This window comes from Pinus tabuliformis, chromosome 3_2 (genome assembly GCF_031772625.1).
Source record: "Pinus tabuliformis cultivar Carrire ecotype Pingquan chromosome 3_2, CPIR1, whole genome shotgun sequence".
NCBI classification, from domain to species: Eukaryota; Viridiplantae; Streptophyta; class Pinopsida; order Pinales; family Pinaceae; genus Pinus; species Pinus tabuliformis.
The window spans coordinates 548,938,456-548,952,825 of record NC_142302.1 but is presented as its reverse complement, the minus strand read 5'-3'; the positions used below and the strand labels follow the sequence as shown (position 1 = coordinate 548,952,825).

Here is a 14,370-nt window from a genome sequence, read left to right as displayed (position 1 = left end):
TTTAACCCGTCTGTATTTCAGTTAAAGAAATTAGTGACCGTGCAAAAAACCCTACTTGCCAATGCAGCTTTAATAAACTGATTTGCACATGTATTGTGGGTAAAACATTTCCACAATCAAATAATTCAATCACACATTCACCGTTGACCAATCATCAGTTCCTACATATTTTAGTAATAAAAACTATCCCAAATATTAAAAGTGCTCCAAAAATATATTTTAACCCAGTCTATTGATGATTGTTGTGGGAGTGATGCAAAATCGAATCATTCATTTATGATGTATCTTTCAAACCAAAATTCAGAGAACTAATTCAACAACACTAAAAATATTCTTATCAAAACTCCAGAGATAAAGGCATATATTTCAGATCAGACAGAAATCTATTATAGTGTATTAACATTTATCCTAGTCCATAGCACAACTTGTTCAAGACATTCTTCAGTCAGAGGAATTGTTTTCTATAAACCATCTCGGTTTTCTGATTGAAGACGCACCAATTCATCCTGCAGATTGAAAAATGTCAGTGTTACTCATTGGACATCAGAGACGCTTAAAAGTTTTTGGTCAATACTACAAAGTTTAAAATATCAGAATAACTCTTAAAATTGCAGTCTATCAGAATATTGATCTAACAAATGAGAGTACCTAACAATTCAGACACCCGTGTGTACAGTAAGATTCAACCAGAATCCCCACTCAATCGTGTCCAAATACAAGAACAAGCATAGAAAGAGATGCATATCCACAGAACATCATTACAAAAACAGAGCTTTGATCTTGATTTTTTACTTCACTAAGGAATGTTGGCAGTGTAACTAGTTTCGGTCTTCATAATTGTTGTTGTACTCATTTCAATATGTATCTTATGTGACAAACAAAAGAAGGAAAAGAAAAAGTTATTATTTTAAAGCATGGGTTTCATGCTCTTTATTGAGGGACTTCTAGGTAAAAGCATGCCCTTCATGCTTCTAGTGTTTGTTAGAACGTAGGTCATAGGATTTATTGTCATGAGTCAAGAAAGTCAACATCATGTTTATAAGACCCTTCCGGGCAAAATATATCTTGTAAAATAATTTATTTTGAGTCTAGAAAATTCCTAGAAACCTCCAAAGTACAAGTCGGCCCTGGAAGCTTCAAGTCGGCCTAAAGGAGGGAATTCGACCCCTTGGAAAGGCTATATAAAGGAGCAGTTCAACCTCATTTGGCACTCACTCATCAACAAGTTCGATCTCAAGAAAAGAAGTTTGATCTATAGTTGGGAAGCAGAAGAAAAGAAGAGTGAAGGTCTAGGAGGAGAGAAGGAAGAAAATCTTGTTTTTGGGCTAATCTCTCTCACATGTGCGAAAAAGTAGGGTTTCTGCAACTTCCTAGAAGGCCAAAATTGTAGGATCGAGTTGCAGTAGCACAAGTGCAATATCGACTAACTGGAAGAAGTAATAGTCTATCTTGACCTTGTTGACCTTGGGAGGAGTTGTCTCGCTCTATCTAGGGTCTCTTGAGGAAGTTGCATTACGGTTTTTGCAGCAACTACACGGCCGAAGTTGTAAGTTAAAGTTGCTAGGTTGAAGTTGCAGCTGGAAGTTGGTTGATGCAGGGATTGAGTTGTGATATTGGAAGGGCTGACTTGGTAATTGAAAGAAGACTTGGTCGAGGGCTTGGGTCTTTGTTGTCTCATTTGAAGCAGATTCTATAAGAAGATAAAAGTTTTTGGGCTTTCCCTTTAGGTTTTTGCCCTGGCTTAGAGCCTAACTTGTTAAAATTGGCAACTAGGGCCAAACTCCATGTGGGTCACCTTATTTATGGTTGCTGATATTTTTCTTAGATTCCTCTCGTCGAGAGGTGTAGGATTGATCTAAATATCATCCGATTCTGATAAGTATTTATGAAGATATGAATTTATTTTGATTATGGACAAATTGTCAAGTCGGCCAGCAACTTATGTAGGCTCAGAAGCCCAACAGTCATGTCTATTCAACCTCAACGTTTTGCATATAAATACAAGGAGCATTCTCCTCATTTAGACACTTCACTCTCACACACATCTCTCTCTCTCTCTTGCACAGAAAGAGTCTCTCTCTCTTTCTCACACATGTGGCTGAAAGGAAGACGTCCTAGGGCAAAGAGGACGCAGAAACAAGACAGCAAGTCATCTTTGACCAGCGTTGACCTTCCAAGAAGTGCGGATTGGGTGTGGTATTTTTGGCTCAAAAATCAAGGTGATCTGACCTCTGGTTTGTCTGGTATTGACTGCCCTAATTTAGGGCTATAGTTAACTTCAGAAATCTGCACTTTGACTGAACTTTTGGGGTTGTTCTAGGGCTGTTTCTTCAGGGTGTTCGAGGACAAGTTCACCATAAATTGACCAAGTATTTTAGAGGTCAATTTCAACTAGTTTGACCAAGTTTGACTTTGCTGATCTAGGTTTGCTGTTGCCGATATAAAATTACAGAATTCAGATTTTGTACTATTTCTCTCTGTTGAACTATTGAAGATAAAAGAAGATTTGATCAAAGGGTTTCCCCAAATTGGGGTTTGTCCCTGGCTAGTTGCCACATCTTGTGTCTCTTGTCTTGGCTTGTTTTCGGTTGATCATTTAATGTTCTATCTGCACTTTACTTAATGTATATGTGATTGTTAATCTGTGGCTAATAAAAAGAAAAATAAGTAAATTGCTCTAAGCATAGAACATACCATAATTTAACATGGTATCAGAGCTGAGGTGAAGACAAAGCCCAAGCAAGAGCAAGAGCAATCACCGAAGAGAAGGATTGGTAGACAGTCTTAAAACATGGGGTCCTCAACACACTTCCCTGCTGAAGACAAACTCCGTGAGAAATCTGACTATCACAGATGGAAGATGTCTCTCGATCTAACATTAGAAGAGCAGGAAGTATTGGGCCATGTGAGAGGTGGAATTGTTGAGCCTCCGTCAAATGCATCCATTGCTGCTAGAAACAAATGGACCAAGGGAGAAGTCAAAGCAAGGAAGATCGTCTGGGACTCTATCGACAAACATTTGGTGGCCTATGTTTCTGAGCTGAACACCTCCAAGGAAATCCACAATACACTGGTGAGTTGATTTAAAGTTAATGATGCAAATCAAGTCTTGTTTCTTAGAAATAAGTTGAAGGAAATTAAGAAGGGCAAAGATGAAAGTATGCAAGCATATTTCTTAAGGATCACCGAGATCAAGAACGATCTCCTATCTATTGGGGAAGTAATTTCTGACAGGGAAATGACACTCACAACTCGTGGAGGACTAACATCTGAATGGTATATATTCAGGACCAGTGAAGATAATATCGGCGATATATCGCCGAATATCAGAAATATCGTGGTATTTTCGGCAAGCTGAAATATCACCGAGAAAATATTGTGATATTTTTGGCTCCCGAAAATATCGCGATATTTCTCAAATATTGGCAATATCTCGGCAAAATATCGCGAGTCGATATAAAATATCGCCGGGCGTGTTTTGCCACAGCTAGAAAAAGGGAAAATCATTTTTTTTCTTCATTTTTGTTTCTGAGTGTTGGAGAAGGAAGGGGAAGAGTTTTGTGGTGGTTGTCAAGGAGGGTTTGAGGATCAAACAACGATTATCACCACCAACTAAGATTTTTTTGTGGATCAAAGATTGAAGAATAGCGAGACAAACTTCATTTCTTCCATTAACAAGTATGTTCTTAAAAACCCCTATGTTAATGATTTTTTCATAGATTTAGGGTTATGCTTGCTTGCCTCTTTGCCTACCAACATTTTGTTTCTTTGCTTTTTTTCCATTTGCTATGATTTTCATGCCCATGAGCCAATGCAAGGGGTTTCTCCATATTTGGACAGCAAGCTTCATTTTTTTTTTCAACTTTCTTATGCACCCTCTTATTGCCATTTTTCATTCACATTGCAAAATGCAAATAATGTAGTAATTTTTTTTAAATGAGGTGGTTATTACTTATTATTTTTTGTGTTGGGGGGTTTAATGCCAATTTTTTGTTTTTTTTGTGCCCTAGGTTTGAATTAGTTCACTACAAATGTCAAATATGCCAAAAGCCTTGGACCCATTTTGGGAGTATGGGGAGGCTGTTGGTGGGGCAAATCAGGCATATATATCATGCAAATTGTGTGGGACCAAGATGTCAGGAGGGGTTACACGATTGAAATACCATCTGGCTAGACTCTCTGCACATGATGCAGATGTAATGCCTTGTATGGTTTCTAGTGCAGAGGTTATACAAAAAGCTCTTGAAGCAATTGTTGAACAAGACAAAAAAAAAATTGCTAAGGAGAGGCCAATGGTCTCAGATAGAGAGCTGCTAGTTTTATTTGTTTTGCAACTTTTGCTACATATAAGTTTATAACTCATGATGATGAAATATTTTTAAAGTTTTATATATGTGATGTTATTTTGTTTGAGTCCTTGAATGGACAATTATTAGGGATCAGCAGGATATGTGATGTTATTTTGTTTGAGTCCTTGATTGGACAATTATCAGAGATCAGCAGGATTTGGTATCGCCTTTGAAGTTTGATGTATCATTTCTATTTGACATCATATATATCAGTGCCTTCTTCATATTTATGTGCCAATGTGCTTAGTTCGTGTTGTTATTGCTTTATATGTTTAGAAATCTGACCAAAAAAAAAGGAATATATTATGCATTTTGTCAGGCCAGGGTAACTCCAGAATGAGCAGAAGAAAACTGATATTTTATTTCATTAGAGAACTATTGTTTATATACAAAAAGGAGACGGAACAGTTCATCTTCTTGATGACTGTTCACGTTCCAGTTTACCCAACCGCAGAGGATTAGGTGTGAACAATTTTTTATGCTTGCATATATTTGCCGATATTTTGTTGATATTTTGTCAATATTTTCGCCGATATTGCCGATAAGATATTTTCTGGACCCTCACCGATATTTTGCCGATACCGATATTTTCAACGTTGTTCAGGACTACTCTTCTGAACAATAATGTAATTCCTAGATTTGAGGAATTAATGGCGAGATGCATTCAAGAAGAAACAAGGATGGAAGAGCAAGAAATGCCCATACTTAAAGGGCATCTCGCTACCTTTTCTTCTCATGCTAAAAGAAGAAACAATTCCGGGGCTAAATTCAAAGGAAAGGCTAGACCAAAGGGTGGAAGAAAAGGACGATATTACAATTGCAATAAAACACGTCACTATGCAAGGGAGTGCCCTGATAAAAGGGACTCACACCGGGACAATGATCAAAATCCCTCTCATGGCAATCAAGGGAATGGCAAGTCTAATGGCAAAGGCAAAAGAAGTGCCGGAAATCAAGGAAGAAGACAACCATTTAAGAAGGCAAGAAATTCCAGGTATGAATCTAACACCATTAACAATAAGCAAGATGGATATTATCTACCAGCAGCTCTATCTACCTCTGCTCCCCCAGACTCGCTGGGAAATTGGCTTATTGACAATGGTGCCTCAAGGCACTTCACTAGTTACAAAGAAGCTCTCTATAATCTGATAGATAAGGAAACCAACCTGGAAATTGTTCTTGGAGATAATTCAAAATATCCCGTGAAAGGCATAGGAAATGTCACTCTTAAATTGAATCAGGGTAATACAATCCACCTACAAGATGTATTATATGTACCTGATCTCAAAAAGAACCTGGTGTCCATTTCAGCTATGGAAGACAAAGGCTACAAGGTGGCCTTCAGCGATGGCAAGGTACGTGTATGGAAAAAGAATATTAAAGATGCCTTCACTCTTGGGTTTCGAGTTGATTCATTATATCAGGTCGGAGGAAGTCCGCTAGGTGTCATGTCTTGTGACACATCTCTTCAGTCCGAACTATGGCATCGGAGGTTTGCTCACCTTCATTATAAAGCTCTACCCGATGTGAGACAAATGGTGACAAGGATGCCCGAATTCCGAGTAGAACAAGAAGGTGTATGTCCAGGATGTGCCAAAGGAAAGCTCAAAAGGGGACCATTCCCCTCAAGCCAAAGCAAGACCTCTGATATATTGCAATTGGTTCACTCAGACATATCTGGTATGATGCCTGTGAACTCCTTGGGAGGATATTCATATTACCTCACTTTTACAGATGATTATTCTCGCAAGACTTGGATATACTTCTTGAAAAAGAAGGATGAAGTGTTCTCCTGGTTTCGACACTTCAAAGCCTTGATCGAGAATCAAACCGAGAAGAAGATCAAGACCTTAAGGACTGATAATGGGACTAAATATGAATCCAATGAGTTTCATGACTTTTGCAATGAGGCTGGCATTAAGAGGGAGACTACTACACCATATACTCCTGAGCAAAATGGTGTGGCGGAAAGGAAGAACCATACGATTGTGGAAGTTGTCCGTGCTATGCTCCATGATCAAAGACTTCCGAAGTTTTTATGGGCCGAAGCTGCAAACACTACCGTATATGTACAAAACCGATGCCCTCATCAAGCATTGGGTTCCAAGACTCCCGAAGAGATGTTCACTGGTAAGAAACCTGACGTATCTCATTTTAGAATTTTTGGAAGCCCTATATATTTTCATGTGCCGAAGGAGAAAAGGAATAAATTGGGTGCATCTGGAAAGAAAGGAATCTTCGTGGGCTATAGCGAAAATACTAAGGGCTATAGAATCTATGTGGCTGGTCAAAGAGAAGTCGAGATTAGCCATGATGTCACTTTTGACGAAGATATGGCTCTTAGCAAAGTAGACAATCTTCCTACTCTAAGGGGATCTAAAGATGCTGACACCAGGGAACTGAAGGAAAAGGAAGATGAGACGATGCCCGATGTGGAAGAACCTATGGATCCTATTGATCCTCCTCCGCCTAAGCCCTCCTCTTCTAGGAAGAGGCCTTCATGGCTTAGGGGAACACTTGATGATGTTGAAGGACACATTGCACCCCGAGGAACCTTCCGTGAAAGTAAGAAGTCGAACAGGTATCAGGTATACCTGACCATCATGAGCACGATCATCCAAAATGAGCCTTCATCATTCACATATGCTATCAAGCATCAAGTATGGAAGGATGCTATGACCAAGGAATATGAGTCCATTATGAAGAACAATATCAGGGATGTGGTCCCCAGACCCCAGGACAAAGCAGTTGTCACTTCAAAATGGCTTTACAAGATAAAGCATGCAGTTGATGGAAGTACGGAAAAGTATAAGGCTCGTTTTGTCGCTCGTGGCTTCTCCCAGAAGGAAGGTATAGACTATGATGAGATATTTGCACCTGTTGCCCGATATACCACCATCCGCTCGATCATAGCCCTTGCTGCTTCGCAAGGATGGAACCTACATCAGATGGATGTCAAGACTGCGTTCTTACATGGTTCGATCAAAGAAGAGGTCTATGTGGAGCAACCCGAAGGATTTGAGATTTATGATCGAGAATCTCATGTGTGTAGGTTGAAGAAGGCCCTCTATGGGCTAAAGCAAGCACCCCGAGCATGGTATGAGAGGATCGATAGCTACTTGATGAAGCTGGGATTCATTAGGAGTGAAGCCAACCGTAACCTTTACTTTAAGGTTATAGATGACAAGCCTCTCATACTGGTGCTTTATGTTGACAACCTCTTTCTAACAGGTGCAGACCCTTTCATTCACGAATGTAAGAGGGAGTTGGTTTCTGAGTTCGAGATAAAAGACCTAGGACTTATGCATTACTTCCTAGGACTGGAAATCTGGCAGAAACCAGGGGAGATTTTCCTATCTCAAGGAAAATATGTGGTGAAGATATTGGAAAGATTCAACATGGTGGACTGCAAGCTTCAAGAAGTTAAGCAGTAGTGTTGCCGGACCTGTTTTACAAAATGCTACCGAGTATCGTCAACTCGTCAGAGCATTAATGTTCTTGGTGAACTCCCATCCAGATATATGCTTTGCAGTCAACACATTGAGTCAACATATGGTTGAGCCTCACCACTTACATTGGATTGGTGCCAAGAACCTGCTGAGATATCTTCGTGGCACAATCACTCATGGGTTGAGATACACTGTCGGAGATGTGAGACTACTTGGGTATACTGATGCTGATTGGGCAGGCAGTGTGGTGGACCAAAAGAGCACTTCCGGGTGTTGTTTCTCTTTGGGATCTACCTCGATATCCTGGATGAGCAGGAAGCAGAAGTCAGTGGCTTTGAGCACCGCGGAGGCAGAGTACATTGCTGCTAGCATGGCCTCCTGTGAGGCAGTCTGGTTGCAAAAGCTCTTCAGTGAGCTGTTTGGATTTACATTGGATACCACCGTGATTCTATGTGACAACCAAAGCGGGATCCGTTTATCAAAAAATCTCGTATTTCATGATCGCTACAAGCATATCGATATCAGGTACCACTATATTCGAGATATGGTGCAGCGAGGAGCAATAAGGCTCCAACATATCGGTACAGATGAACAGGTCACCGACATTCTGACAAAGCCCCTAAGAAAGGTCAAATTCCTGACTTTCCGAGAACGACTTGGTGTCGTTCAGAGACCCGTTGATAAGGGTCGAGTATGATGTATTGAGCTCTGGGAGCTCCAGGGGGGCGCAGGGTACTTCTTGGAGCAACATGAGACCACAGGGTGACTCACCATCCCTTGGTGGTGCACTATGTACAGGGTAAAGGTTCAACCTTCCCCTGTGACACCCCGTGGCGATTGTGGAACAAGATGATTAGTTCTCCTGTGGGCCAGGATGATTCGTTCTCCATGGCGACTGTGGAGCAGGATGATTAGTTCTCCTGTAGGCCAGGATGATTAGTTCTCCATGGAATCCACTGGACAGGATGATTCGTTCTCCTGTGGACAGAATGATTAGTTCTCCTGTCGAGGCATCCTACCCATGCAGTCTGGGACTCATGGGAAGTACCTCTCATCTGATCAATGAGCAGGGAAATGAGTATAGGGACCATAGTAGTTCTATCGATGGACGCATCGTTGTATCTACCATACTCCCTATGAGAGGATGACCTCCATTGATCTGGGATCAATGATACTGATCTGGGATCAGTGAGAGTGGTACACACTCTGAGACCGACTTCGGGTCAGTGGAGGATGGTATGATACATCCTCGATCATTTCTTCTTCTTCATAGTTCGAGCAGCGCAAAGCAGAGTAAAACAGAACAAAGCAGAGCAGAACAGAATGGGATCAAGCTGTACAGGACAGTGCATTTGATGGATGGAGAGCAATGACGGTCTGACAAATTGCAAATGAAGTTCTCCCTAGTTGAAAGGGAGTGTTAAAATTGGCAACTAGGGCCAAACTCCATGTGGGTCACCTTATTAATGGCTGCTGATATTTTTCTTAGATTTCTCTCATCAAGAGGTGTAGGATTGATCTAAAGATCATCCGATTCCAATAAGTATTTATGAAGATATGAATTTATTTTGATTATGGACAAATTGTCAAGTCAGCCAGCAACTTATGTAGGCTCAGAAGCCCAATAGTCATGTCTATTCAACCTCAACGTTTTGCATATAAATACAAGGAGCATTCTCCTCATTTGGACACTTCACTCTCACACACCTCTCTCTCTTGCGCAGAAAGAGTCTCTCTCTCTTTCTCACGCGTGTGGCTGAAAGGAAGACGTCCTAGGGCAAAGAGGACGCAGAAACAGGACAGCAAGTCATCTTTGACCAATGTTGACCAGCGTTGACCTTCCAAGAAGTGTGGATTGGGTGTGGTTGCCTCTCCTAGGCAGGCCGCAATTTTTGGCACAAAAATTGAGGTGATCTGACCTCTGGTTTGACCGGTATTGACTGCCCTAGTTTAGGGCTGCAGTTAACTTCAGAAATCTACACGTTGACTAAATTTTTGGCGTTGTTCTAGGGCTGTTTCTTCAGGCTATTCGAGGACAAGTTGACTAGAAATTGACCAAGTATTTTAGAGGTCAATTTCAGCTAGTTTGACCAAGTTTGACTTTGCTGATCTAGGGTTTGCTGTTGCTGATATAAAATTACAGAATTCAGATTTTGTACTATTTCTCTCTGCTGAACTATTGAAGATAAAAGAAGATTTGATCAAAGGGTTTCCCCAAATTGGGGTTTGTCCCTGGCTAGCTGCCACATCTTGTGTCTCTTGTCTTGGCTTGTTTTCGGTTGATCATTTAATGTTCTATCTGCACTTTACTTAATGTATATGTGATTGCTAATCTGTGGCTAATAAAAAGAAAAATAAGTAAATTGCTCTAAGCATAGAACATACCATAATTTAACATAACTCCTATGTCCATTGTCTTTATTATTTTTGCTCTCGACATTTGTTTGATGAATAAGATCTAATAATGAAACACAAGAAGAAGAATAAAGTTCACAAGAAAAGTATTAAGGTTAAGGAAAATTGGAATTAATAGTTGCTATATTTGCATTTTCCAACATGGTTTCAGAGCTAAGGTGAACAAGAAGGCAGCTAGAAGAATCATCTTGTGGACACAAGGGTTTGCTAAGGGGAAAAGGAAGACCTACTGATCTAGAAGAAGGGTCTCATCATAAGAAAGCTTGAAGAAGACTACGAGAAGATTGTTGTTCTCTCTTGAAAAAAGGATCTATTGGAAGACCTCCCTGAAGGAAGCATCTTGGTATCATCACAATTGGAAGTCATTATTGAAGTTTCTTTGAAGATTTTGACAGCCTCAAAATAGTTGAGGCATCATCAGAAAGGGAGGACTCTTGAGCATCAAGCAAGTATCATATTGTTATTCTATGTCTAAATCTAAAGGTCATATGGGTTCTTTATGCAAGGAAAGCAATAAGCTCGTTGGCTCATCGAATTTCCTATCATGGAAGAAAAGGATTGACCTACTTACGAAATATGAAATAATGGAATATGTAACTGGAGAAATTACTAAACCTAGCAAAGACAAGACTCAAGAACTAGCAAAGTACAAGAAAGGAGAAGTAACAGCACAAAGGATCATCATTGAATCCATTAAATATCCTCTTGTTCCATTTCTTGCAAATTTGAAAACTTCCAAGGCTATGCATGACAAGCTAGTGAATTTGTACTCTGTAAGTAGTAGTACATCAGGACAAAAGATGTCTTTGAGGATTAAGCTATATAGAATGAAGAAATCAAAGAATGATGACATGGCTTCAACTATAAATTCCAATTTATAGTAGCGGCTATTAATTCCAATTTTCCCCTTCAACATTCCTAGAAGGCTAAAATTGTAGGATCGAGTTGCAGTAGGACAAGTTGCAATATCGAGTTGCTGGAAGAAGTAATATTATGTCTTGAGTAAGAAGGATCTCTTGAAGAAGTTGAATTAGGGTTTCTGGAACAACTACAGGGTTGAAGTTGCTAGATAAAGTTGCAAATCGAAATTTCAAGGTCGAAGTTGTGGTCAAAGTTACAGCTGGAAGCTAGTTGATGCAAGATTGAGTTGTGATATTGGAAGGGCTAACTTGGTACTTGGAAGAGAACTTGGTCTAGGGTTTGGGTCTTTGTTGTCTCATTTGAAGCAAATTCTATAAGAAGAGAAGAGTTTCTGGCTTTTCCCCTTTAAACGGTTTTGCCTTGGCTTGGAGCCTAACTTTTGTGTCCATCGTCTTTATTATTTTTTATCTTGATATTTGTTTGATGAAGATCTAGTAACGAAACAAAAGAAGAAGAATAAAGTTCACAAGCAAGTATTAAGGTTAAGGAAAATTGGAATTAATAGTTGTTATTTGAATGCCATGACTTCAACTATACGAGTAGTGTTCCAAGGCATGCATTGCTTTCACAATGAACTATCCCAAGTATTTAGGAAAGGTTATTTTTCCAGCTACCTTTATCTCCCATTAGAAACCCTAATCCAAAGGTCAATGACATGTCTTCATCATTACCCTAGAAGAAAAGTACCTCAACATAAATCCACACCAAATATATGACCTCATACGCAAGACCACTAACTTTAATACCACAAAGTCTATAATCACAATAGGTAATATAACAAGATCCAACACATATGGTTGTGTACAAGAGTTCAACTACTCCCCTCAACCAAAGCTATAATTTCAAACTAAACACCAAGTTGCAAGCTTGAGCATTAAAATAATACAATATAAAATAGAGATGAGTTAAATAATATACAACCAAAGAAAAATAATAAAAATTATAGGTAATAAAACCAAAACATACCCCACCATGATCTCCCATGAAATGTATATACTCAAACCAACACCCAAGGTCATCTAATCTATATAGGTCATAACACATAAAGATAAAATACGCATGCAATAAGCATAAGGGCCAAGTGAATCAATAAGGTTCCAAAAACAAAGACAACATGAATACATGATCATTTTAGAATCATTATGATAAATAGTGACAACAATAGTAATGGACAAAAAAAATGCTACACAATGGGTCATTGGGAAACAATCCATTCACAGTCATATACTATATTAATTCTTTCACCCTCCTTTGATGATCATTTCACATACAAACGCTTATGCCAAAAACAAAAAAATTATTTAGACCATGCGCATTATAAAAGAAGTATGCAGCCTACCTCCAAGTTGTCCAATGATGCAGCTCAAGGTCTTCACTCTTGACCAACCTTTGCATGTGATGATAATAAATATCCACATACTAGAAATACTTGACTTTGTTGTCCATGCTCTCACATTCCAATGTTCTCTATATGCACCACGTGTTCTACTCAACTGCACTCAAAAAATCATCTTTGTGGGGGGTAAAGTTATTTGTATGGCATGTATTTAGCCTAGTTGATGTAGGAAATGCCAGGTCACCAACCACATGTTTAACAATTTACTCATTACTCATATTGGTATCAATGTTGGCTGAAAATTTCAATCCTACTTCCACACATGAAAAAGTTGCTTTGTACCCAAACATGAAAGTATTTTCCACAGTTAGGTAGACACGTATATAACTTTTCAAGACTAGGCCTTTGGAGCCTCCTTTAACTTGTAAACGGCCATATCCAAAAGATTCCTCTTATCTACCAACTACAACTTACATTGCAAGACTTGTGGTCCATTTTCACACCATCCACTCCTTAATCTAACCCCCAAATCCACCCATCCAAATTGTATGGCCATCACTATAACCGATTGTTGAAAATTGTAACTAGGTTCGGTCTTCATAATGACCTAATTGTAATCATGACATTGTATACTCTTTATAAAGAAAGAAAGAGAAATTATATTTTATTTTGGAGTATGGGTTTCATACTTAAGTTTGAGTCAAAAGCATGTTCCTCATGCTATTAGGTTTTCTAGGTCTTTCTAGGATAAAGAATATTATTGATCATGTGTCATAGTCCCATTTGGACTCATTGTAATATAGAAAGATATTTATCTTATCAAGCAAAAACCATTTTGTATCCCAAGACCAAGTTGGCCCAAGAGCAAGATCAAGCCGGCCTAAAGGAGGGCTATTCAACCCCTCAAGTCTATAGTCACTTCAAAATGGATTTACAAGATAAAGCACGTTGCAAATGGGAGCATTGATAAATACAAAGCATTGTTTGTAGCAAAAGGCTTCTCACAGAAAGAAGGGATTGATAACGAAGAATATTTGCTCCCACAGCTAGATATACAACAATAAAATCGCTTGTTTTGTTGGTTGCTACTATGGGATGGAACATCCATCAAATGGATGTCAAGACAACTTTCTTGAATGGGACCATTGATGAGGAGGTTTACATTGAGCAGCCTCAAATATTTGAAATAAATCAAAGGGAGACTCATGTATGCAAGTTGAAGAAAACTCTATATGACTTAAAGCAAGCACCTAGAGCTTAGTATGCAAGAATGGATGTGTACCAATTGAGACTTGGTTTTACCCAGATTACTGCAAATCCTAACCTATATCTCAAGGTGGTCCAGGGTGAACTAGTCAACGTACTCTTGTATGTGGATGATCTACAAGTCACAGGTGTAGAGCATTGGATTCAGGAATGCACGAAACAGTTAGCAAATGAATTCGATATGAATTATGCATTATTACTCGGGACTAGAAGTATGGCAGAAACCAGGTGAGATATATCTTGGTCAAGGTAAAGATGTGATCAAGATACTTGAGAAGTTTGGCATGATGGATAGCAAGCCTATGATGACTCCTATGATTACCAATCTAAAGAAGTTGAGGAGTTCAGAGTCTAGTCCAGTGGATCCTACATGCTACAAACAGTTCATTGGGTCCTTGATGTATCTGGTAAATATGTTTTGCAGTAAATGTCCTCAGTCAGTTTTAGATGGAGCCAAAACATGATCATTGGATTGCAGCCAAGAATATCCTAAGATATTTGTGTGGAACCATACATCACTACCTTTGGTATACTAGTAATGAAATCCAACTCATGGGATATACAGATTCAAATTGGGGTGGCAGCGAGACAGGCGGAAGAAGCACAACAGGAGGATGTTTTAGCCTAGGGTCTT

The 14,370-nt window shown here is 39.3% G+C and overlaps 1 protein-coding gene across 1 annotated transcript in view; it reads right to left on the bottom strand.

Moving 5' to 3' along the window:
- Positions 1–215: 215 nt before the first annotated feature.
- LOC149181681 (DNA-directed RNA polymerases II, IV and V subunit 11-like) overlaps positions 216–14,370 on the bottom strand; it is a 51,330-nt gene continuing 37,175 nt past the window's right edge. The window contains exon 5 of the mRNA XM_089418376.1: positions 216–506. Coding sequence (XP_089274502.1) covers positions 462–506 — 45 coding nt within the window. The 3' untranslated portion in view covers positions 216–461. The remainder of the gene's footprint in view (positions 507–14,370) is intronic.